Genomic DNA, 25,388 nt, shown 5'->3' with positions numbered 1-25,388 from the left:
ATAATATAAGGTCAATGAGTGGCCGCTGTCTTAACCTGATTCCACTCTTATTGTATTTGCCCATCATCCTGACAAGTAAATCGGCTTCAGGTGTTCTATAATTCAGACTGTGGGTTGTGTGCGCTGAATTCCCTGGGGAATACAAGAGGAAATTCCCTGAGGCCCATAGCTTAATTGATGCTGCTATTTGATTGGTGGATCGGGTGCCTGATGGGCGGGTGTGATGATCCCTCTGGGTGGGAGCTAGGTATATAAGGGCTGGTGCAGCCAGGTAGCCTGTCATTCGAAGGCTCTCTCGCAAGCGGAAGTGTCTTGTCCCAGCAGCAAAACCTGGTGATCCTTACTTCTGGACTTCTGGCACCATGGAGGCCGATTCACTCCACTTGGGAGGAGAGTCGCACTTCAATGACTTTCCAAAACTCACATCTTCTCTGCCAGATGCAACTGTTGCCGAATTCAAGCCGAGGTCTCCACCTGAGAAGTCATCATTTCCATCTGAGCCCCATGTCGCCCTCTCTGATTCTTTGGCTCCTGAGCCAGCAAGACAGCTGGCTCCCAGGGAGAAACTTCCTCTGAGGAGCAGGAGACCTGCTGCGGTGGGGGCTGGGCTCCAGAACATGGGAAATACTTGCTATGTGAATGCTTCCCTGCAGTGCCTGACATACACACCACCCCTTGCCAAGTACATGCTATCTGGGGAGCACTCTCAAACTTGCCATCGCCAGAAGGGCTGTATGCTGTGTACTATGCAAGCTCACATGACACAGGCCCTCAACCGTCCTGGCCACGTCATCCAGCCTTCACAGGCATTGTCTGCTGGCTTCCACAGACGCAGGCAGGAAGATGCCCATGAATTTCTCATGTTCACTCTAAATGCCATGAAAAAGACGAGCCTTCCCAGCCGCGAGCAGCTAGATGATCACGCTGAGGACACCACCCTCATCCACCAAATATTTGGAGGCTACTGGAGATCTCAAATCCAGTGTCTCCACTGCCATGGCACTTCAGACACCTTTGACCCTTACCTGGACATCGCCCTGGATATCGAGGCAGCCCAGAGTGTAGAGCAAGCTTTGCAACATCTGGTGAAGCCTGAAGAACTCAATGGAGAGAATGCCTATCATTGTGGTCTCTGTCTCCAGAAGGTGCCGGCCTCCAAGTCGTTAACTTTACACACTTCCCCCAAGGTCCTCATTCTTGTCTTGAAGAGATTCTCCCAGGTCACAGGCCACAAACTGGCCAAGAATGTGCCATATCCTGAGTGCCTTGACATGCAGCCATACATGTCTCAGCAGAACTCAGGACCTCTTCTCTATGTTCTTTATGCTGTGCTGGTCCACGCTGGGTGGAGTTGCCACAATGGACATTACTTCTCTTATGTCAAAGCAGGAGCTGGGGATGCCCAGTGGTATCAAATGGATGATGCCGAGGTCACGGCCTGTGGCGTGACGTCAGCCCTGAATCAACAGGCGTACGTTCTCTTTTACATCCAGAAGACTGAATTGGAAAGAGACGGTGAGACGGTGTCAACAGGCAGGGAACCAAGAGCCCTTGGTGCTGAAGACACGCACAGGGGAGCAGCTCAAGGAGAGCTCAAGAGGGACCCCTGCCTCCAGGTCCCTGACTTGAAAGAGCGCGCGGAGGAAACAGCCCCTGACGAAAGCACCTTAGACAGCTGGAAATTCCTCCAAGAACAAAACAAAACCAAGCCAGAGTTCAACATCAGAAAAGTCGAATGGACACTGCCTCCCGATGTACTTGTGATTCATCAATCGAAATGCAAGAGTGGGATGAAAAACCATCATCCTGAGCAGCGAAGCTCCCTGCTGAACAACTCCTCCGGGAACCTGACAGATCATGAGTCCATCAACACTGGCACGCTCGCTTGTGTGAAAGGGAGGGCCAGGAGATCCAAAGGGAAGAACAAGCACAGCAGGAGGGCTCTGCTTGTGTGCCAGTGATCTCAGGGCAGGTGCCGACCCACACGCAGGCCCACATGCACATGAGACAGGGTTCACCATGTTGGCCAGGCTGGTTGAACTCCTGACCTCAGGAGATCCACCTGCCTCGGCCTCCCAAAGTGCTGGGATTATAGGCATGAGCCACCGCACACAGCCCAAATTTCTTTTTCTATCCAAGGTGGGCCTGGCTTGGGTCCTCCTCTCAGGCCCCATAGGTCCCTTGAGAGACCCTGGAGAGCAGCTTCCCTTCCTGCCTGGAATCCCATGTAGCCAGCTTTGGCTGTGTTGTTGACACTGGGTTCATGCTCATGACCATTAGAACCCTGAGTGTTTCCCGTTAAGGGTTTCTCTGTAACACGGGCTCTGGGAAGGAACGCCGTATCTGAGCTCTCCCAGCACTTAGCGGCTCCCATACCACCGTCCCCTCCCTAGAATCCCTACTGAGCTCTGAATTCACAACCTGTCTCATTTTTGATCTTTGATTTCTGCCTCAAAGGCTCGTGCACTGACAGCACTTTCTTTCCACCCTCAGGTCAAGTGCAAAGACTGCGGGGCGTTTGGCCACAAGGCCACAAGTACGAGGTGCCCCATGAAGCGCTGGAACGGAGCCTTGGTCCCCCAGACCTCTGGCAAAGAGGAAGGGAAGGAAAACCTCAAGCCATGGAAGCCCCGGGTTGAGGGGAACCCGGGGCTCTGGAGCAAGGAGAAGGCAGGGAATGAAGAGAGACCAAGGTGAGCAGTGGGAGGGGTTTTCACAGCTCTTTGGGTACTGCCACCTAAGAGCTGGGTGTTCTCCCAGGTGCCACACTCAGGAGCTCCCTTCACCCTGGGAGACAGATTCAGGGGTGGGGGGCAGGGGTGTTTCATGGAGGTTGCCCAGGACAGGGGGAAAGCAATGGAATGTAGAGGAACGTCCTTAGCTGGGAAGCCTAGAGGGCCGCCTGGAGGAAGGGAAGCCTGGCCCATGAGGGAAGGTGCCCAAACAGGAAACGGGACTGGGCTCAGATAGGGTTCTCCCCGTCCCCTGGGAAAACTAGGGGGCAGCACCTGAGCTTTTTCTGTTCTGCAGGCCGCAGGACCAGCAGAGGAAGGCTCTCCTCCAGATAATTTCCGGGAAACCTCAATCCAAGCGGCTGCCCGGTGGAAAAGAATCGGGGGAACCCTGTGACTATCTGACGGTGAGTGTCACCCTGGGCCCCTGCTCTTTCTCTCCTACAGGTTACCCTGGGGGATTTCCGTTCAGGCCCGCAGCTGTGGGAGGGAACTGGGGGCATTCTCAGCCTCAGGGTCTCAACGACCCTTTCAGGTTAATTGATTCCAGGTGAAGGCATCTGAAGATGCCATATTTCCTGGTGCTTTCTCTCTGTCGGACTATTGCAAGCCTGCCAACAACACTTTCCTAGCGGCAGGAGGACATTAGGTCACTCCAGTGAATCCCCAAGACACAGTCACTTCAGCGATGATATTCTGTAGATCACTACACCTAGTTCCAAGGCACATTTTTCAAGTGTCTTGTCCTGGCCAGCACTCACTTGAGGATCAGTCCCTGCTTCCAATGACTGCCTGTCGAGACTGTCTGGAGAATGTCTGGGTGCAAGCACCTTGTGTTTGGCTGTGCTGGATTTTTTGTCGGCTGGATGTGGAGGAACATCTAATGTGTGTGGTTTCCTTTCTTTCAGGGGGCAGGCAGGCCAATGCCAGTCCACACCACCAAGAGGAGGCCAGTCGTGGACGCTGCTCTCACCGACGGCTCAGCTCCCAAAATTGCTGACAGGGGCTCCACCTGGGCTTCACTGTCTCCCCTCAGGAAAGCCAGTGTGAGCTCCTCCTCAAGTCGTGGACCCATGGAACCACAGACAGGGGCCGTGGCCCACATCCCTCAGGCTGCATTCCGGGGCCGTGGCCCGCAGCCTCTCCTCTTGGTGAAGCCCACAAACAGCCGCCCTAAGGGTGGCTGCCGTGAGGTTCCCCAGGCTGCCTCCAGCACCCAGGGCCTGAACCCTGTCATCGACCCCCAGGCACAAGCCAAACGTCCTGCTGTGACCTCACAGCCCTGCCCAGCAGCCGCCACACACAGCTCGGGCCTAGACTCCAATCTCAGCTTCAGGCCAGGAGCCAAGAGGCCTGCCCAGGCTCCGATTCAGGCTTGCCTGAGTATCCCCAAGAAAGCCAGACTCGGTCCCATCCAGATCGCCGAAAACGGCATCCAGGGAGGGGAGCCGGGCGCCCTGGAGACTCTACAGCCTCCGCCAGCTCTAACCGAACTTAGACCAAATAGGTCACCCCAGATGAGCAGGAGGACACCCGCCCAGGTGCCCAGCCTCGACCTGCAGCCTCCTCACAGCAGACCCTGCCTGCCTACCGTCCGGGCCTGCACCGTGTCCCACCAGCCAGCGGCCGGCCAGGATGGATACCAGCCTCTCAGAATGCTCTTCAGGAGACTGGGAGACGGAGGGTGGAGCTCCACGTTCCTCACGGCTCCGTCACCCGACTCTGCGAAGAGGCCGGGAGCCTTCCCGACTCAGAGCCCTCATGTCCCAGAGAAGTCTGAGGGGCCCTGTGTTTGTGTCCCACGGAGTGTCCTCTGTGAGGACCTTCAGGTGTCCTCTTCCTCCGAGGAGGAGCTGGTCTGACCTGGAGCGAGACTGCAGGTGGCAGAGATCCCTGGCCTCCAGCTCCCGTGACTCGGAGGGGACTGTTGGACTGAGGAGCACAGAGCGGGGAGCAGACTTTGTGTGGTGACTCCGAAGCTCCCCAGCATCTGAGGCGCTCCTGCGCATGTCGGAGCCCAGCTCAGGCAGGGACCAGCTGCAGAGACTCTGCCTACTTGAATTCTGGTGAGGAAAACTGTATTTGCAATGGGTCTCCTGAAACCCACCCTGAAAAGCTTCTGTGCCAGGGATTCGTTGTGTAAGAGACTGGAAACAGACGAATTACTCTGTGTCTGCTCCCTACATGACTAAATATGGGAAAAGTTAGGGAACCCTGACAGGTGCCCCTCTTCAGCCACGCCCTGCCCTGAGACTGGTGTTTTGGACCCTGGGATGGGTTCTGCGGAAAGCATTGTTGGGGTTTTCCTCAGCCTTGAACATTGTGCTAGGGAATGCCTTTGTAAATATGTGTGATTAATTTGTTTGGAAGTTAATAAAATTATTGGAAAACATCACATCGTGTCTTTCGACTCTAATTGCGTGTTTGTTCTTTGCCGATTTTCCTAGGGCTTGAACATTTCTGGACTTTGTTAGCAATCCATAGCAGTGACCAGAGTGTTTCTCCCTTTGGTTTCCTAAATATCCACAGGTGTTGGAAAATCTCCACCCCACTCTGCCAACACACATACCCAGTCAAATTCCACCAAGGGAATCACACACATTGCAGACGTGGTGAGCACTGCCTGCCCCAAGGAGTCCCTGGTTGCCTCACCGGGATGCCAAGTGTGCGGTGAAGATTGTGATGGTTCCCATGAAGCTGCATCTGGGTGTGCACAAGAACACTAGGCACAGTTTCATTTGCCAAGTAGACCCCAGTAAAGCTGAAGTACATTCCGAGGTCAAAGATTCATCCCCTCTTCTTTTCGGATGCCTGAGCCCAGAGCCTTTTAGTCACTTCCCACATGATCCTAAGAGTAGGTGAGGTTGAGAATCACTGAAAGAGTCAGGCAAAGACATCCGTCATGCACAGGCTGACTCCATCCTCGGACCTGGGAACAACCCTGACCAGAATTCCACATCTAGGAGGTGTCTGAACTGAGAGAGATGTTCTGAGAAAGACCAACAAATGGCTCCCCATCCGTTGCTATTCAGGGTCATTATCTTGATTATCTACATAATCTAAAAAGTGTCAGTATCCAAAATCAACAGGATAAACTCTCTGCTCCCCTGAGAGCAAACAGGATCATGACCAAAATGGCCAAAGAGCATGGAAGGAAACAATATGATCAGAAAGCTCACGGAACCAGCTCAAGGTGGTTGGGTGGGGGGCTGGTGATGGGTGTGGGGAGTTGGTAAGCAGGTGTTGCAACCTGAATCATGAACAATTAATGAAAGGCAAATTAAAGGGGAAATCAAGCTTCAACAGCTGCTGTGCATCCCATGGGAAATGGCCCAGTTCAACTGTGTCTATTTCCCCACCTTCTAAAAAACACCATGTAAAATGAGACAGAGCTACATGTGCAAATGGAATCTTCCTGAGAGGAGACACAGAATCTTCAAAGCTTGCTGGTGTACATCAGGGTTTTAGAATGTTTGTCAGTAGGGAACATCATCTTGGAGTGGGCTTTGTAGACAGACATTGCCGGGTCACGTAATTGAATTAAGTTGATTAGGTCAGGGTACATTTCCGGAAGGGTGTCTCCAGAGGCAGTATAAAAGGCAGCCTGCAGAGCCTGGCTCCCTCTCGGCCGCTTCCTCTGGCTTCCTGGAGGCTGCATCGCTTCCAGCCGGGCTGCTCCGATATCTGCCCACCTGAGCGCCAGCCGAGGAACTATAGCAGACCTGCCATTTCAGGTTAGTTTCACTAAAAAATTGTTTGTCTCACATCATCCCTGAGGGGTTGGGAGGAAAATAGACAAAGAAGAGTGAAAGGAACAGGTCACATTGGGGTAATGACTACATGATAGGGTAAGATGTGTGTTCTTGTTACTAGTATTTCCTGGAACAGAAACTCAGAACATATTTCCATCTTCTTTCCATTTCTGGAAAGATGATCGAGATGGAAATGGGAACATAAATGTTCTCCATCATGTCAAATTGCTGAGTTAATGGAAAGAGAATTTTGGAACGAGGGTGGTTTGCCTTTTAGTCATGTAAGAAATTGTTACGGGCTAGGTTCACCCTTTGTTTCCATAATTCGTATGGCTCCTATAAAATACCAGAAAAATAAAGACAGGGACTGGGGCTGGAGCTCAGCCAAAAAGATACAACAGGAAAGACCATAACCAGCTGGGGTGATGGAGAGAAACATGATTTCTTTTTATGAATTTCTATTTGGCTGCCAAATCAAATGTCCAGAGGAGCGAATCAAGTGGTGATAGGAAGCATCTGTTATTCCTGATTTAAAATAGACCTGCCAAAGGGGCCCGTAGACCATGCCCTAAACTTTGGATTGTTGTGAGCGTCAAGGGAGACAGAATGAATGTCTTTCCTAGTAGGCTGAATCATGATAGACTTAAGTCCAGTCTCCAGAATCAGTGGTTGGGGGTTGAAATCTCACTCGCCATACAGAGGCCACGGGACCCGTGGCAGGCAAGGTTTCCTCTTGGACCAGGCAATCCTGGCAGAGGAACTTATGGTCATCTGAGGATGCACATCACATTGTGACCCACAGATTGGACCAACTGCTGGGCGGGTCTCCGCATGACCACACCAGCAAGGAATTAGGTGAGGGCTTGTGGGTGTGTGAATGTCCAGTGTGCTTAACCATGGATTTGTGTTGTTTGTGTGTGATTCAGGTGACCCGACGGTCGACCCTGAAAAAGGTGGACATCAAACCGCCAGGAAGTGAAGATGATGGCACACCGTGACCCCAAGAGAGGGGCAAACAGACTCATGAGAGCCCAGACCCTCAAGAAGCAGCAGAGGGCCCCAGCTGGGCCAAGGGTTCCCCCACCCGATGAGGAAAATCCCAGGGTAAGTCTAGCCCTGGATCTTTTGAGCATCCGGGGATCTCGTGGTCCTCAGGGACTGGGTGGAATTGAAAACAGTTCTGTCACCACCACCAAGATTACTTTCTCTTTTCTTTCTTTCCTTTTCTTCTCTTTTCTTTTTTTTCCTTTTCTTTTCTTTTCTTTTCTTTTTTTCAATGAGACAGGGTTCACCATGTTGGCCAGGCTGGTTGAACTCCTGACCTCAGGAGATCCACCTGCCTCGGCCTCCCAAAGTGCTGGGATTATAGGCATGAGCCACCACACCCGGCCCAAATTTCTTTTTCTATCCAAGGTGGGCCTGGCTTGGGTCCTCCTCTCAGGCCCCATAGGTCCCTTGAGAGACCCTGGAGAGCAGCTTCCCTTCCTGCCTGGAATCCCATGTAGCCAGCTTTGGCTGTGTTGTTGACACTGGGTTCATGCTCATGACCATTAGAACCCTGAGTGTTTCCCGTTAAGGGTTTCTCTGTAACACGGGCTCTGGGAAGGAACGCCGTATCTGAGCTCTCCCAGCACTTAGCGACTCCCATACCACCGTCCCCTCCCTAGAATCCCTACTGAGCTCTGAATTCACAACCTGTCTCATTTTTGATCTTTGATTTCTGCCTCAAAGGCTCGTGCACTGACAGCACTTTCTTTCCACCCTCAGGTCAAGTGCAAAGACTGCGGGGCGTTTGGCCACAAGGCCACAAGTACGAGGTGCCCCATGAAGCGCTGGAACGGAGCCTTGGTCCCCCAGACCTCTGGCAAAGAGGAAGGGAAGGAAAACCTGAAGCCGTGGAAGCCCCGGGTTGAGGGGAACCCGGGGCTCTGGAGCAAGGAGAAGGCAGAGAATGAAGAGAGACCAAGGTGAGCAGTGGGAGGGGTTTTCACAGCTCTTTGGGTACTGCCACCTAAGAGCTGGGTGTTCTCCCAGGTGCCACACCCAGGAGCTCCCTTCACCCTGGGAGACAGATTCAGGGGTGGGGGGCAGGGGTGTTTCATGGAGGTTGCCCAGGACAGGGGGAAAGCAATGGAATGTAAAGGAACGTCCTTAGCTGGGAAGCCTAGAGGGCCGCCTGGAGAAAGGGAAGCCTGGCCCATGAGGGAAGGTGCCCAAACAGGAAACGGGACTGGGCTCAGATAGGGTTCTCCCCGTCCCCTGGGAAAACTAGGGGGCAGCACCTGAGCTTTTTCTGTTCTGCAGGCCGCAGGACCAGCAGAGGAAGGCTCTCCTCCAGATAATTTCCGGGAAACCTCAATCCAAGCGGCTGCCCGGTGGAAAAGAATCGGGGGAACCCTGTGACTATCTGACGGTGAGTGTCACCCTGGCCCCTGGTCTTTCTCTCCTACAGGTTACCCTGGGGGATTTCCGTTCAGGCCCGCAGCTGTGGGAGGGAACTGGGGGCATTCTCAGCCTCAGGGTCTCAACGACCCTTTCAGGTTAATTGATTCCAGGTGAAGGCATCTGAAGATGCCATATTTCCTGGTGCTTTCTCTCTGTCGGACTATTGCAAGCCTGCCAACAACACTTTCCTAGCGGCAGGAGGACATTAGGTCACTCCAGTGAATCCCCAAGACACAGTCACTTCAGCGATGATATTCTGTAGATCACTACACCTAGTTCCAAGGCACATTTTTCAAGTGTCTAGTCCTGGCCAGCACTCACTTGAGGTTCAGTCCCTGCTTCCAATGACTGCCTGTCGAGACTGTCTGGAGAGTGTCTGGGTGCAAGCACCTTGTGTTTGGCTGTACTGGATTTTTTGTCGGCTGGATGCGGAGGAACATCTAACGTGTGTGGTTTCCTTTCTTTCAGGGGGCAGGCAGGCCAATGCCAGTCCACACCACCAAGAGGAGGCCAGTCGTGGACGCTGCTCTCACCGACGGCGCAGCTCCCAAAATTGCTGACAGGGGCTCCACCTGGGCTTCACTGTCTCCCCTCAAGAAAGCCAGTGTGAGCTCCTCCTTAAGTCGTGGACCCACGGAACCACAGACAGGGGCCGTGGCCCACATCCCTCAGGCTGCATTCCGGGGCCGGGGCCCGCAGCCTCTCCTCTTGGTGAAGCCCACAAACAGCCGCCCTGAGGGTGGCTGCCGTGAGGTTCCCCAGGCTGCCTCCAGCACCCACGGTCTGAACCCTGTCATCGACCCCCAGGCACAAGCCAAACGTCCTGCTGTGACCTCACAGCCCTGCCCACCAGCCGCCACACACAGCTTGGGCCTAGACTCCAATCTCAGCTTCAGGCCAGGAGCCAAGAGGCCTGCCCAGGCTCCGATTCAGGCTTGCCTGAGTGTCCCCAAGAAAGCCAGACTCGGTCCTGTCCAGATCCCCGAAAACAGCATCCAGGGAGGGGAGCCGGGCGCCCTGGAGACTCTACAGCCTCCGCCAGCTCTAACCGAACTTAGACCAAATAGGTCACCCCAGATGAGCAGGAGGACACCCGCCCAGGTGCCCAGCCTCGACCTGCAGCCTCCTCACAGCAGACCCTGCCTGCCTACCGTCCGGGCCTGCACCGTGTCCCACCAGCCAGCGGCCGGCCAGGATGGATACCAGCCTCTCAGAATGCTCTTCAGGAGACTGGGAGACGGAGGGTGGAGCTCCACGTTCCTCACGGCTCCGTCACCCGACTCTGCGAAGAGGCCGGGAGCCTTCCCGACTCAGAGCCCTCATGTCCCAGAGAAGTCTGAGGGGCCCTGTGTTTGTGTCCCACGGAGTGTCCTCTGTGAGGACCTTCAGGTGTCCTCTTCCTCCGAGGAGGAGCTGGTCTGACCTGGAGCGAGACTGCAGGTGGCAGAGATCCCTGGCCTCCAGCTCCCGTGACTCGGAGGGGACTGTTGGACTGAGGAGCACAGAGCGGGGAGCAGACTTTGTGTGGTGACTCCGAAGCTCCCCAGCATCTGAGGCGCTCCTGTGCATGTCGGAGCCCAGCTCAGGCAGGGACCAGCTGCAGAGACTCTGCCTACTTGAATTCTGGTGAGGAAAACTGTATTTGGAATGGGTCTCCTGAAACCCACCCTGAAAAGCTTCTGTGCCAGGGATTCGTTGTGTAAGAGACTGGAAACAGACGAATTACTCTGTGTCTGCTCCCTACGTGACTAAATATGGGAAAAGTTAGGGAACCCTGACAGGTGCCCCTCTTCAGCCACGCCCTGCCCTGAGATTGGTGTTTTGGACCCTGGGATGGGTTCTGCGGAAAGCATTGTTGGGGTTTTCCTCAGCCTTGAACATTGTGCTAGGGAATGCCTTTGTAAATATGTGTGATTAATTTGTTTGGAAGTTAATAAAATTATTGGAAAACATCACATCGTGTCTTTCGACTCTAATTGCGTGTTTGTTCTTTGCCCATTTTCCTAGGGCTTGAACATTTCTGGACTCTGTTAGCAATCCATAGCAGAGACCAGAGTGTTTCTCCCTTTGGTTTCCTAAATATCCACAGGTGTTGGAAAATCTCCACCCCACTCTGCCAACACACATACCCAGTCAAATTCCACCAAGGGAATCACACACATTGCAGACGTGGTGAGCACTGCCTGCCCCAAGGAGTCCCTGGGTGCCTCACCGGGATGCCAAGTGTGCGGTGAAGATTGTGATGGTTCCCATGAAGCTGCATCTGGGTGTGCACAAGAACACTAGGCACAGTTTCATTTCCCAAATAGACCCCAGTAAAGCTGAAGTACATTCCGAGGTCAAAGATTCATCCCCTCTTCTTTTCGGATGCCTGAGCCCAGAGCCTTTTAGTCACTTCCCACATGATCCTAAGAGTAGGTGAGGTTGACAATCACTGAAAGAGTCAGGCAAAGACATCCGTCATGCACAGGCTGACTCCATCCTCGGACCTGGGAACAACCCTGACCAGAATTCCACATCTAGGAGGTCTCTGAACTGAGAGAGATGTTCTGAGAAAGACCAACAAATGGCTCCCCATCCGTTGCTATTCAGGGTCATTATCTTGATTATCTACATAATCTAAAAAGTGTCAGTATCCAAAATCAACAGGATAAACTCTCTGCTCCCCTGAGAGCAAACAGGATCATGACCAAAATGGCCAAAGAGCATGGAAGGAAACAATATGATCAGAAAGCTCACGGAAGCAGCTCAAGGTGGTTGGGTGGGGGGCTGGTGATGGGCGTGGGGAGTTGGTAAGCAGGTGTTGCAACCTGAATCATGAACAATTAATGAAAGGCAAATTAAAGGGGAAATCAAGCTTCAACAGCTGCAGTGCATCCCATGGGAAATGGCCCAGTTCAACTGTGTCTATTTCCCCACCTTCTAAAAAACACCATGTAAAATGAGACAGAGCTACATGTGCAAATGGAATCTTCCTGAGAGGAGACACAGAATCTTCAAAGCTTGCTGGTGTACATAAGGGTTTTAGAATGTTTGTCAGTAGGGAACATCATCTTGGAGTGGGCTTTGTAGACAGACATTGCCGGGTCACGTAATTGAATTAAGTTGATTAGGTCAGGGTACATTTCCGGAAGGGTGTCTCCAGAGGCAGTATAAAAGGCAGCCTGCAGAGCCTGGCTCCCTCTCGGCCACTTCCTCTGGCGTCCTGGAGGCTGCATCGCTTCCAGCCGGGCTGCTCTGATATCTGCCCACCTGAGCGCCAGCCGAGGAACTATAGCAGACCTGCCATTTCAGGTTAGTTTCACTAAAAAATGGTTTGTCTCACATCATCCCTGAGGGGTTGGGAGGAAAATAGACAAAGAAGAGTGAAAGGAACAGGTCACATTGGGGTAATGACTACATGATAGGGTAAGATGTGTGTTCTTGTTACTAGTATTTCCTGGAACAGAAACTCAGAACGTATTTCCATCTTCTTTCCATTTCTGGAAAGATGATCGAGATGGAAATGGGAACATAAATGTTCTCCATCATGTCAAATTGCTGAGTTAATGGAAAGAGAATTTTGGAACGAGGGTGGTTTGCCTTTTAGTCATGTAAGAAATTGTTACGGGCTAGGTTCACCCTTTGTTTCCATAATTCGTATGGCTCCTATAAAATACCAGAAAAATAAAGACAGGGACTGGGGCTGGAGCTCAGCCAAAAAGATACAACAGGAAAGACCATAACCAGCTGGGGTGATGGAGAGAAACATGATTTCTTTTTATGAATTTCTATTTGGCTGCCAAATCAAATGTCCAGAGGAGCGAATCAAGTGGTGATAGGAAGCATCTGTTATTCCTGATTTAAAATAGACCTGCCAAAGGGGCCCGTAGACCATGCCCTAAACTTTGGATTGTTGTGAGCGTCAAGGGAGACAGAATGAATGTCTTTCCTAGTAGGCTGAATCATGATAGACTTAAGTCCAGTCTCCAGAATCAGTGGTTGGGGGTTGAAATCTCACTCGCCATACAGAGGCCACGGGACCCGTGGCAGGCAAGGTTTCCTCTTGGACCAGGCAATCCTGGCAGAGGAACTTATGGTCATCTGAGGATGCACATCACATTGTGACCCACAGATTGGACCAACTGCTGGGCGGGTCTCCGCATGACCACACCAGCAAGGAATTAGGTGAGGGCTTGTGGGTGTGTGAATGTCCAGTGTGCTTAACCATGGATTTGTGTTGTTTGTGTGTGATTCAGGTGACCCGACGGTCGACCCTGAAAAAGGTGGACATCAAACCGCCAGGAAGTGAAGATGATGGCACACCGTGACCCCAAGAGAGGGGCAAACAGACTCATGAGAGCCCAGACCCTCAAGAAGCAGCAGAGGGCCCCAGCTGGGCCAAGGGTTCCCCCACCCGATGAGGAAAATCCCAGGGTAAGTCTAGCCCTGGATCTTTTGAGCATCCGGGGATCTCGTGGTCCTCAGGGACTGGGTGGAATTGAAAACAGTTCTGTCACCACCACCAAGATTACTTTCTCTTTTCTTTCTTTCCTTTTCTTCTCTTTTCTTTTTTTTCCTTTTCTTTTCTTTTCTTTTCTTTTTTTCAATGAGACAGGGTTCACCATGTTGGCCAGGCTGGTTGAACTCCTGACCTCAGGAGATCCACCTGCCTCGGCCTCCCAAAGTGCTGGGATTATAGGCATGAGCCACCACACCCGGCCCAAATTTCTTTTTCTATCCAAGGTGGGCCTGGCTTGGGTCCTCCTCTCAGGCCCCATAGGTCCCTTGAGAGACCCTGGAGAGCAGCTTCCCTTCCTGCCTGGAATCCCATGTAGCCAGCTTTGGCTGTGTTGTTGACACTGGGTTCATGCTCATGACCATTAGAACCCTGAGTGTTTCCCGTTAAGGGTTTCTCTGTAACACGGGCTCTGGGAAGGAACGCCGTATCTGAGCTCTCCCAGCACTTAGCGACTCCCATACCACCGTCCCCTCCCTAGAATCCCTACTGAGCTCTGAATTCACAACCTGTCTCATTTTTGATCTTTGATTTCTGCCTCAAAGGCTCGTGCACTGACAGCACTTTCTTTCCACCCTCAGGTCAAGTGCAAAGACTGCGGGGCGTTTGGCCACAAGGCCACAAGTACGAGGTGCCCCATGAAGCGCTGGAACGGAGCCTTGGTCCCCCAGACCTCTGGCAAAGAGGAAGGGAAGGAAAACCTGAAGCCGTGGAAGCCCCGGGTTGAGGGGAACCCGGGGCTCTGGAGCAAGGAGAAGGCAGAGAATGAAGAGAGACCAAGGTGAGCAGTGGGAGGGGTTTTCACAGCTCTTTGGGTACTGCCACCTAAGAGCTGGGTGTTCTCCCAGGTGCCACACCCAGGAGCTCCCTTCACCCTGGGAGACAGATTCAGGGGTGGGGGGCAGGGGTGTTTCATGGAGGTTGCCCAGGACAAGGGGAAAGCAATGGAATGTAGAGGAACGTCCTTAGCTGGGAAGCCTAGAGGGCCGCCTGGAGGAAGGGAAGCCTGGCACATGAGGGAAGGTGCCCAAACAGGAAACGGGACTGGGCTCAGATAGGGTTCTCCCCGTCCCCTGGGAAAACTAGGGGGCAGCACCTGAGCTTTTTCTGTTCTGCAGGCCGCAGGACCAGCAGAGGAAGGCTCTCCTCCAGATAATTTCCGGGAAACCTCAATCCAAGCGGCTGCCCGGTGGAAAAGAATCGGGGGAACCCTGTGACTATCTGACGGTGAGTGTCACCCTGGGCCCCTGCTCTTTCTCTCCTACAGGTTACCCTGGGGGATTTCCGTTCAGGCCCGCAGCTGTGGGAGGGAACTGGGGGCATTCTCAGCCTCAGGGTCTCAACGACCCTTTCAGGTTAATTGATTCCAGGTGAAGGCATCTGAAGATGCCATATTTCCTGGTGCTTTCTCTCTGTCGGACTATTGCAAGCCTGCCAACAACACTTTCCTAGCGGCAGGAGGACATTAGGTCACTCCAGTGAATCCCCAAGACACAGTCACTTCAGCGATGATATTCTGTAGATCACTACACCTAGTTCCAAGGCACATTTTTCAAGTGTCTTGTCCTGGCCAGCACTCACTTGAGGTTCAGTCCCTGCTTCCAATGACTGCCTGTCGAGACTGTCTGGAGAGTGTCTGGGTGCAAGCACCTTGTGTTTGGCTGTACTGGATTTTTTGTCGGCTGGATGCGGAGGAACATCTAACGTGTGTGGTTTCCTTTCTTTCAGGGGGCAGGCAGGCCAATGCCAGTCCACACCACCAAGAGGAGGCCAGTCGTGGACGCTGCTCTCACCGACGGCGCAGCTCCCAAAATTGCTGACAGGGGCTCCACCTGGGCTTCACTGTCTCCCCTCAAGAAAGCCAGTGTGAGCTCCTCCTTAAGTCGTGGACCCACGGAACCACAGACAGGGGCCGTGGCCCACATCCCTCAGGCTGCATTCCGGGGCCGGGGCCCGCAGCCTCTCCTCTTGGTGAAGCCCACAAACAGCCGCCCTGAGGGTGGCTGCCGTGAGGTTCCCCAGGCTGCCTCCAGCACCCACGGTCTGAACCCTGTCATCGACCCCCAGGCACAAGCCAAACGTCCTGCTGTGACCTCACAGCCCTGCCCACCAGCCGCCACACACAGCTTGGGCCTAGACTCCAATCTCAGCTTCAGGCCAGGAGCCAAGAGGCCTGCCCAGGCTCCGATTCAGGCTTGCCTGAGTGTCCCCAAGAAAGCCAGACTCGGTCCTGTCCAGATCCCCGAAAACAGCATCCAGGGAGGGGAGCCGGGCGCCCTGGAGACTCTACAGCCTCCGCCAGCTCTAACCGAACTTAGACCAAATAGGTCACCCCAGATGAGCAGGAGGACACCCGCCCAGGTGCCCAGCCTCGACCTGCAGCCTCCTCACAGCAGACCCTGCCTGCCTACCGTCCGGGCCTGCACCGTGTCCCACCAGCCAGCGGCCGGCCAGGATGGATACCAGCCTCTCAGAATGCTCTTCAGGAGACTGGGAGACGGAGGGTGGAGCTCCACGTTCCTCACGGCTCCGTCACCCGACTCTGCGAAGAGGCCGGGAGCCTTCCCGACTCAGAGCCCTCATGTCCCAGAGAAGTCTGAGGGGCCCTGTGTTTGTGTCCCACGGAGTGTCCTCTGTGAGGACCTTCAGGTGTCCTCTTCCTCCGAGGAGGAGCTGGTCTGACCTGGAGCGAGACTGCAGGTGGCAGAGATCCCTGGCCTCCAGCTCCCGTGACTCGGAGGGGACTGTTGGACTGAGGAGCACAGAGCGGGGAGCAGACTTTGTGTGGTGACTCCGAAGCTCCCCAGCATCTGAGGCGCTCCTGTGCATGTCGGAGCCCAGCTCAGGCAGGGACCAGCTGCAGAGACTCTGCCTACTTGAATTCTGGTGAGGAAAACTGTATTTGGAATGGGTCTCCTGAAACCCACCCTGAAAAGCTTCTGTGCCAGGGATTCGTTGTGTAAGAGACTGGAAACAGACGAATTACTCTGTGTCTGCTCCCTACGTGACTAAATATGGGAAAAGTTAGGGAACCCTGACAGGTGCCCCTCTTCAGCCACGCCCTGCCCTGAGATTGGTGTTTTGGACCCTGGGATGGGTTCTGCGGAAAGCATTGTTGGGGTTTTCCTCAGCCTTGAACATTGTGCTAGGGAATGCCTTTGTAAATATGTGTGATTAATTTGTTTGGAAGTTAATAAAATTATTGGAAAACATCACATCGTGTCTTTCGACTCTAATTGCGTGTTTGTTCTTTGCCCATTTTCCTAGGGCTTGAACATTTCTGGACTCTGTTAGCAATCCATAGCAGAGACCAGAGTGTTTCTCCCTTTGGTTTCCTAAATATCCACAGGTGTTGGAAAATCTCCACCCCACTCTGCCAACACACATACCCAGTCAAATTCCACCAAGGGAATCACACACATTGCAGACGTGGTGAGCACTGCCTGCCCCAAGGAGTCCCTGGGTGCCTCACCGGGATGCCAAGTGTGCGGTGAAGATTGTGATGGTTCCCATGAAGCTGCATCTGGGTGTGCACAAGAACACTAGGCACAGTTTCATTTCCCAAATAGACCCCAGTAAAGCTGAAGTACATTCCGAGGTCAAAGATTCATCCCCTCTTCTTTTCGGATGCCTGAGCCCAGAGCCTTTTAGTCACTTCCCACATGATCCTAAGAGTAGGTGAGGTTGACAATCACTGAAAGAGTCAGGCAAAGACATCCGTCATGCACAGGCTGACTCCATCCTCGGACCTGGGAACAACCCTGACCAGAATTCCACATCTAGGAGGTCTCTGAACTGAGAGAGATGTTCTGAGAAAGACCAACAAATGGCTCCCCATCCGTTGCTATTCAGGGTCATTATCTTGATTATCTACATAATCTAAAAAGTGTCAGTATCCAAAATCAACAGGATAAACTCTCTGCTCCCCTGAGAGCAAACAGGATCATGACCAAAATGGCCAAAGAGCATGGAAGGAAACAATATGATCAGAAAGCTCACGGAAGCAGCTCAAGGTGGTTGGGTGGGGGGCTGGTGATGGGCGTGGGGAGTTGGTAAGCAGGTGTTGCAACCTGAATCATGAACAATTAATGAAAGGCAAATTAAAGGGGAAATCAAGCTTCAACAGCTGCAGTGCATCCCATGGGAAATGGCCCAGTTCAACTGTGTCTATTTCCCCACCTTCTAAAAAACACCATGTAAAATGAGACAGAGCTACATGTGCAAATGGAATCTTCCTGAGAGGAGACACAGAATCTTCAAAGCTTGCTGGTGTACATAAGGGTTTTAGAATGTTTGTCAGTAGGGAACATCATCTTGGAGTGGGCTTTGTAGACAGACATTGCCGGGTCACGTAATTGAATTAAGTTGATTAGGTCAGGGTACATTTCCGGAAGGGTGTCTCCAGAGGCAGTATAAAAGGCAGCCTGCAGAGCCTGGCTCCCTCTCGGCCACTTCCTCTGGCGTCCTGGAGGCTGCATCGCTTCCAGCCGGGCTGCTCTGATATCTGCCCACCTGAGCGCCAGCCGAGGAACTATAGCAGACCTGCCATTTCAGGTTAGTTTCACTAAAAAATGGTTTGTCTCACATCATCCCTGAGGGGTTGGGAGGAAAATAGACAAAGAAGAGTGAAAGGAACAGGTCACATTGGGGTAATGACTACATGATAGGGTAAGATGTGTGTTCTTGTTACTAGTATTTCCTGGAACAGAAACTCAGAACGTATTTCCATCTTCTTTCCATTTCTGGAAAGATGATCGAGATGGAAATGGGAACGTAAATGTTCTCCATCATGTCAAATTGCTGAGTTAATGGAAAGAGAATTTTGGAACGAGGGTGGTTTGCCTTTTAGTCATGTAAGAAATTGTTACGGGCTAGGTTCACCCTTTGTTTCCATAATTCGTATGGCTCCTATAAAATACCAGAAAAATAAAGACAGGGACTGGGGCTGGAGCTCAGCCAAAAAGATACAACAGGAAAGACCATAACCAGCTGGGGTGATGGAGAGAAACATGATTTCTTTTTATGAATTTCTATTTGGCTGCCAAATCAAATGTCCAGAGGAGCGAATCAAGTGGTGATAGGAAGCATCTGTTATTCCTGATTTAAAATAGACCTGCCAAAGGGGCCCGTAGACCATGCCCTAAACTTTGGATTGTTGTGAGCGTCAAGGGAGACAGAATGAATGTCTTTCCTAGTAGGCTGAATCATGATAGACTTAAGTCCAGTCTCCAGAATCAGTGGTTGGGGGTTGAAATCTCACTCGCCATACAGAGGCCACGGGACCCGTGGCAGGCAAGGTTTCCTCTTGGACCAGGCAATCCTGGCAGAGGAACTTATGGTCATCTGAGGATGCACATCACATTGTGACCCACAGATTGGACCAACTGCTGGGCGGGTCTCCGCATGACCACACCAGCAAGGAATTAGGTGAGGGCTTGTGGGTGTGTGAATGTCCAGTGTGCTTAACCATGGATTTGTGTTGTTTGTGTGTGATTCAGGTGACCCGACGGTCGACCCTGAAAAAGGTGGACATCAAACCGCCAGGAAGTGAAGATGATGGCACACCGTGACCCCAAGAGAGGGGCAAACAGACTCATGAGAGCCCAGACCCTCAAGAAGCAGCAGAGGGCCCCAGCTGGGCCAAGGGTTCCCCCACCCGATGAGGAAAATCCCAGGGTAAGTCTAGCCCTGGATCTTTTGAGCATCCGGGGATCTCGTGGTCCTCAGGGACTGGGTGGAATTGAAAACAGTTCTGTCACCACCACCAAGATTACTTTCTCTTTTCTTTCTTTCCTTTTCTTCTCTTTTCTTTTTTTTCCTTTTCTTTTCTTTTCTTTTCTTTTCTTTTCTTTTTTTCAATGAGACAGGGTTCACCATGTTGGCCAGGCTGGTTGAACTCCTGACCTCAGGAGATCCACCTGCCTCGGCCTCCCAAAGTGCTGGGATTATAGGCATGAGCCACCACACCCGGCCCAAATTTCTTTTTCTATCCAAGGTGGGCCTGGCTTGGGTCCTCCTCTCAGGCCCCATAGGTCCCTTGAGAGACCCTGGAGAGCAGCTTCCCTTCCTGCCTGGAATCCCATGTAGCCAGCTTTGGCTGTGTTGTTGACACTGGGTTCATGCTCATGACCATTAGAACCCTGAGTGTTTCCCGTTAAGGGTTTCTCTGTAACACGGGCTCTGGGAAGGAACGCCGTATCTGAGCTCTCCCAGCACTTAGCGACTCCCATACCACCGTCCCCTCCCTAGAATCCCTACTGAGCTCTGAATTCACAACCTGTCTCATTTTTGATCTTTGATTTCTGCCTCAAAGGCTCGTGCACTGACAGCACTTTCTTTCCACCCTCAGGTCAAGTGCAAAGACTGCGGGGCGTTTGGCCACAAGGCCACAAGTACGAGGTGCCCCATGAAGCGCTGGAACGGAGCCTTGGTCCCCCAGACCTCTGGCAAAGAGGAAGGGAAGGAAAACCTGAAGCCGTGGAAGCCCCGGGTTGAGGGGAACCCGGGGCTCTGGAGCAAGGAGAAGGCAGAGAATGAAGAGAGACCAAGGTGAGCAGTGGGAGGGGTTTTCACAGCTCTTTGGGTACTGCCACCTAAGAGCTGGGTGTTCTCCTAGGTGCCACACCCAGGAGCTCCCTTCACCCTGGGAGACAGATTCAGGGGTGGGGGGCAGGGGTGTTTCATGGAGGTTGCCCAGGACAGGGGGAAAGCAATGGAATGTAGAGGAACGTCCTTAGCTGGGAAGCCTAGAGGGCCGCCTGGAGGAAGGGAAGCCTGGCCCATGAGGGAAGGTGCCCAAACAGGAAACGGGACTGGGCTCAGATAGGGTTCTCCCCGTCCCCTGGGAAAACTAGGGGGCAGCACCTGAGCTTTTTCTGTTCTGCAGGCCGCAGGACCAGCAGAGGAAGGCTCTCCTCCAGATAATTTCCGGGAAACCTCAATCCAAGCGGCTGCCCGGTGGAAAAGAATCGGGGGAACCCTGTGACTATCTGACGGTGAGTGTCACCCTGGGCCCCTGCTCTTTCTCTCCTACAGGTTACCCTGGGGGATTTCCGTTCAGGCCCGCAGCTGTGGGAGGGAACTGGGGGCATTCTCAGCCTCAGGGTCTCAACGACCCTTTCAGGTTAATTGATTCCAGGTGAAGGCATCTGAAGATGCCATATTTCCTGGTGCTTTCTCTCTGTCGGACTATTGCAAGCCTGCCAACAACACTTTCCTAGCGGCAGGAGGACATTAGGTCACTCCAGTGAATCCCCAAGACACAGTCACTTCAGCGATGATATTCTGTAGATCACTACACCTAGTTCCACGGCACATTTTTCAAGTGTCTTGTCCTGGCCAGCACTCACTTGAGGATCAGTCCCTGCTTCCAATGACTGCCTGTCGAGACTGTCTGGAGAGTGTCTGGGTGCAAGCACCTTGTGTTTGGCTGTGCTGGATTTTTTGTCGGCTGGATGCGGAGGAACATCTAACGTGTGTGGTTTCCTTTCTTTCAGGGGGCAAGCAGGCCAATGCCAGTCCACACCACCAAGAGGAGGCCAGTCGTGGACGCTGCTCTCACCGACGGCTCAGCTCCCAAAATTGCTGACAGGGGCTCCACCTGGGCTTCACTGTCTCCCCTCAGGAAATCCAGTGTGAGCTCCTCCTCAAGTCGTGGACCCACGGAACCACAGACAGGGGCCGTGGCCCACATCCCTCAGGCTGCATCCCGGGGCCATGGCCCGCAGCCTCTCCTCTTGGTGAAGCCCACAAACAGCCGCCCTGAGGGTGGCTCCCGTGAGGTTCCCCAGGCTGCCTCCAGCACCCACGGCCTGAACCCTGTCATCGACCCCCAGGCACAAGCCAAACGTCCTGCTGTGACCTCACAGCCCTGCCCAGCAGCCGCCACACACAGCTTGGGCCTAGACTCCAATCTCAGCTTCAGGCCAGGAGCCAAGAGGCCTGCCCAGGCTCCGATTCAGGCTTGCCTGAGTGTCCCCAAGAAAGCCAGACTCGGTCCCATCCAGATCGCCGAAAACAGCATCCAGGGAGGGGAGCCGGGCGCCCTGGAGACTCTACAGCCTCCGCCAGCTCTAACCGAACTTAGACCAAATAGGTCACCCCAGATGAGCAGGAGGACACCCGCCCAGGTGCCCAGCCTCGACCTGCAGCCTCCTCACAGCAGACCCTGCCTGCCTACCGTCCGGGCCTGCACCGTGTCCCACCAGCCAGCGGCCGGCCAGGATGGATACCAGCCTCTCAGAATGCTCTTCAGGAGACTGGGAGACGGAGGGTGGAGCTCCACGTTCCTCACGGCTCCGTCACCCGACTCTGCGAAGAGGCCGGGAGCCTTCCCGACTCAGAGCCCTCATGTCCCAGAGAAGTCTGAGGGGCCCTGTGTTTGTGTCCCACGGAGTGTCCTCTGTGAGGACCTTCAGGTGTCCTCTTCCTCCGAGGAGGAGCTGGTCTGACCTGGAGCGAGACTGCAGGTGGCAGAGATCCCTGGCCTCCAGCTCCCGTGACTCGGAGGGGACTGTTGGACTGAGGAGCACAGAGCGGGGAGCAGACTTTGTGTGGTGACTCCGAAGCTCCCCAGCATCTGAGGCGCTCCTGTGCATGTCGGAGCCCAGCTCAGGCAGGGACCAGCTGCAGAGACTCTGCCTACTTGAATTCTGGTGAGGAAAACTGTATTTGGAATGGGTCTCCTGAAACCCACCCTGAAAAGCTTCTGTGCCAGGGATTCGTTGTGTAAGAGACTGGAAACAGACGAATTACTCTGTGTCTGCTCCCTACGTGACTAAATATGGGAAAAGTTAGGGAACCCTGACAGGTGCCCCTCTTCAGCCACGCCCTGCCCTGAGATTGGTGTTTTGGACCCTGGGATGGGTTCTGCGGAAAGCATTGTTGGGGTTTTCCTCAGCCTTGAACATTGTGCTAGGGAATGCCTTTGTAAATATGTGTGATTAATTTGTTTGGAAGTTAATAAAATTATTGGAAACGATGACAGACTCTCTTTTACTCTCATTTCGTGGTGTTTTTTTTTTTTTAACAACTGGTAATCAATTTATTAAAATATTTGACTTAAGCATGTGTAATGGTGACTTCCAGCCCAACTCCTGGCTCAGTAGTGATGGAAGTCATCTGCTTCACAATCTCAGAAGGACTGTGCAAGCCAATGAGTAGCTTTTGGATTTTCATCTGGAAATGATCCCATGTCTTAGAACCTTCCCCACAAGGAGTTTTTCTTGTCATCATTCTAAAAGTCTTGGCAGACATTCGAACTGCTCCTTTCGCTTTGAGATTCTTTTCCTTTGCTCCTCTGATCCAGTCAGCACACACTTTCTCCATGGGTTTTCCGTTGCAGCTCATTAGAGTGATTCGAATTCAGGTGTTTTACTGGTATCCTTAAAAGCCATGGCTGCTGCGTGGTTTCCTGGCGGTCTTGTTCCTCGGCCAGAGGCAACAGCGGTGGGTCAGGAGCAGGAGCGTTTGGATCCCTGACCCCCAACAAGTACCCCCGCGTCTGCGTCAAATTTTCCGGGAGCTTACCCAGTTCTTGACTTCGTTAGCAATCCAAACCTTTGACAAGACTGTTTCTCCGAGACGGAGTTGACTTAGAGGGCGGCGGGACTTGGCAGGACCTTTGACTTCCTACAATTCCACAGGAACCGGAAAATCTCCGCCCCACTCTACCGACACCCGCACCGAGTCCAATTCCGCCAAGTGAATCTCACACACGTTGCAGACCTGGTGAGTAACGCTTGCACCCGCAAGCCCGAAATTGGCTCATAGTGATGCTAAGTGTGCATTGATAGTTGTGATGGTCCCCATGAAGCCGCTTTCAGGTGTACACACGAGAACTAGGCACAGTTTCATTTGCCAAATAGACCCCAGCAAAGCCGCGCTGGGAACAACTCTGACCAGGATTCCACATTAGGAGGCCTCTCAACTGAGAGGGATTTTCTGAGAAAGACCAAGAGGCTGCTCCCTTTTCCTTGCTTCGGAGCGTTGTTATCTTGATTACCTAGATCACCTGGAAAGTATCAGTATCCAGAATCAATAAGATAAACTCTCTGCTCCCCTGACAGCAAAAGGAACCATGACCAAAATGACCAAAGAGCGTGGAAGGAAACGATGTAATCAGAAAACTCAGAGGACAGCTAGGGGTGGGGGGTGGGGGTGGAGCCCCAGGGGGGTGGGGATGTAAGCAGGTGTTCCAGCCTGAATCATGAATAATGAAGGAATACAAATCAAATCTGAAGTCACATAGAAACATCTGTGGAATCTCAGGCAGGACTAAGATCCCATTCACAGGCTCCTGCTCGTCCACTTAATGGCAGCAAGTGTGGCTCCTGGGTTTCTTAATAGAATTAGGCATAATTTTGGTGACTGTGTTTTGCCAGTCCTCTTTCTGTGGCATCCAGTTCACCTGTAAACTTTTTGGGATCAGGCGGGAAGTCATGCAGTTTCTCAGCGCCTCGCTTCATCCTGGGTGCTCTCAGGCATGCACGAGCAGATACCTGCCTTGGTGGAGTCTTGGCTCATTCAGGAGGTTCCTTAGGGTCAGGAGGCACTAACAGGTCCAGCAGGAAAGCATGTGTCTGCACATGTGTGGTGGGATCCTCTGTTCACCTTGAGAATGCAGGTTCTTCTTGAACTAATAACTTCTTTACCATGGCATAAGTAGCCACAAAATAACAATTCATATTAACTCCATTGATAAAAATAACTGAATATCAATAATCAAGGTAATAATGATATTATTATATTGATAGTAAAATCAAACAAAGGCATTAGAGATTAAAGATTCCCGACCAGGCGCGGTGGCTCAAGCCTGTAATCCTAGCACTTTGGGAGGCCGAGGAGGGTGGATCACGAGGTCAAGAGATCGAGACCATCCTGGTCAACATGGTGAAACCCCGTCTTTACTAAAAAAAATACTGAAAATTAGCAGGGCATGGTGGCGTGTGCCTGTAATCCCAGCTACTCAGGAGGCTGAGGCAGGGGAATTGCCTGAACCCAGGGGGCGGAGGTTGCGGTGAGCCGAGATCGCGCCATGGCACTCCAGCCTGGGTAACGAGTAAAACTCCGTCTAAAAAAAAAAAAAAGATTCCCCTCTGTGAAGGGTGATGTACAGAGAGGAACACGTGCGTTGTTTGTACTCAGAGTCCAATGAAACATGTTCCTCAAAGGTAAAGATGAGCAGGACGAGGAAAACACACAGTTCATGAATGAGCACATGGGCTTCCTTGGAACTCAGGTGGGAACCCTGCGGGTAAAGTGCCCACCAGCCAGCCCCCACCCACCTTCATGAGGTAGGACAGCAGGATAACAGGGAAGGGGTCGGTGCAAGGGCTGCAAGCCTCATGTCACACCTAATTCAAAGAAGCTCCACTTATGACAGGTGTTTATCTGCCAACACCGTGTCACCTCTACTGCCTGGCTGCGTGTCTGCCCTCTGCTCTTCTTAGCTCACAGGAGGTCCAGATGTTACTGTCCACCTGTCTGGGTACAGAGCTATTGGAGGCCATTACCCTGCTGCTTCCTCTTTGGAAAGGGGCGACACTCGTGGTCCATGCCATTCTCTGTCTCTTTGGAAAACTTTGTCAGCACATGTAAGGTTTTCTTCAGCTGCAGAAAGCCACCTTCTTCAAAGTCTCACCCTCCGCAAGTGGCAATCACACAATGATTAATGGTGGCAAGGGGTGCCTAGGCTTCACCATGTGCTTCAATTGGGAGAAACAGGGGAGGCCTTCCTTGCTCTGCAGCTCTGTCTGCGGCCGCCTGACAATGTCGGGCTGCAATCCTGTTAGGCTTGTCCCTTTGCACATTAGGCTTCCCTCCAGTCCTTTGCACAGAGGTGGATCCCGACATCACTTCCTAATAAACATCCTGCACACTAAGCTTCATCTATATCCAGCTCCCTGGGAACCAATCCTGTGACAAAAGTGAAAGGTTTCTAGGGAAAATAGCATTTCCTTA

The 25,388-nt window shown here is 52.7% G+C and overlaps 5 protein-coding genes across 5 annotated transcripts; all 5 read left to right on the top strand.

Annotated features, from left to right (window-relative positions):
* Positions 1–362: 362 nt before the first annotated feature.
* Positions 363–1,961, top strand: LOC141580965 (ubiquitin carboxyl-terminal hydrolase 17-like protein 17). Its single transcript, XM_074384277.1, has one exon. The coding sequence runs from the start codon at positions 363–365 to the stop codon at positions 1,959–1,961; it is 1,599 nt and encodes a 532-aa protein (XP_074240378.1).
* Positions 1,962–2,269: 308 nt separating this feature from the next.
* LOC141580912 (protein FAM90A5-like) lies at positions 2,270–4,701 on the top strand. Its single transcript, XM_074384248.1, has 4 exons — positions 2,270–2,290; positions 2,494–2,693; positions 3,031–3,139; positions 3,641–4,701. Exons 1-4 carry the CDS (start codon positions 2,270–2,272, stop codon positions 4,592–4,594), a joined length of 1,284 nt encoding a protein of 427 aa, XP_074240349.1. The 3' UTR covers positions 4,595–4,701.
* A 2,721-nt stretch (positions 4,702–7,422) lies between these two features.
* On the top strand, positions 7,423–10,862 carry LOC120360603 (protein FAM90A5-like). The gene is made up of 4 exons (XM_074384276.1): positions 7,423–7,588; positions 8,252–8,451; positions 8,789–8,897; positions 9,398–10,862. Exons 1-4 carry the CDS (start codon positions 7,466–7,468, stop codon positions 10,349–10,351), a joined length of 1,386 nt encoding a protein of 461 aa, XP_074240377.1. The 5' UTR covers positions 7,423–7,465; the 3' UTR covers positions 10,352–10,862.
* Positions 10,863–12,134: 1,272 nt separating this feature from the next.
* Positions 12,135–16,620, top strand: LOC141580964 (protein FAM90A5-like). Its single transcript, XM_074384275.1, has 5 exons — positions 12,135–12,223; positions 13,168–13,345; positions 14,009–14,208; positions 14,546–14,654; positions 15,156–16,620. The coding sequence occupies exons 2-5, from the start codon at positions 13,223–13,225 to the stop codon at positions 16,107–16,109; spliced, it is 1,386 nt and encodes a 461-aa protein (XP_074240376.1). The 5' UTR covers positions 12,135–12,223; positions 13,168–13,222; the 3' UTR covers positions 16,110–16,620.
* Positions 16,621–17,892: 1,272 nt separating this feature from the next.
* On the top strand, positions 17,893–22,395 carry LOC141580963 (protein FAM90A5-like). Its single transcript, XM_074384273.1, has 5 exons — positions 17,893–17,981; positions 18,926–19,103; positions 19,777–19,976; positions 20,314–20,422; positions 20,924–22,395. Exons 2-5 carry the CDS (start codon positions 18,981–18,983, stop codon positions 21,875–21,877), a joined length of 1,386 nt encoding a protein of 461 aa, XP_074240374.1. The 5' UTR covers positions 17,893–17,981; positions 18,926–18,980; the 3' UTR covers positions 21,878–22,395.
* The last annotated feature ends 2,993 nt before the right edge of the window (positions 22,396–25,388 follow it).

The sequence above is a fragment of the Saimiri boliviensis genome, chromosome 13, assembly GCF_048565385.1.
Source record: "Saimiri boliviensis isolate mSaiBol1 chromosome 13, mSaiBol1.pri, whole genome shotgun sequence".
NCBI classification, from domain to species: Eukaryota; Metazoa; Chordata; class Mammalia; order Primates; family Cebidae; genus Saimiri; species Saimiri boliviensis.
The sequence above is the reverse complement of the archived record's forward strand: the minus strand, read 5'-3'. Positions and strand labels throughout refer to the sequence as shown.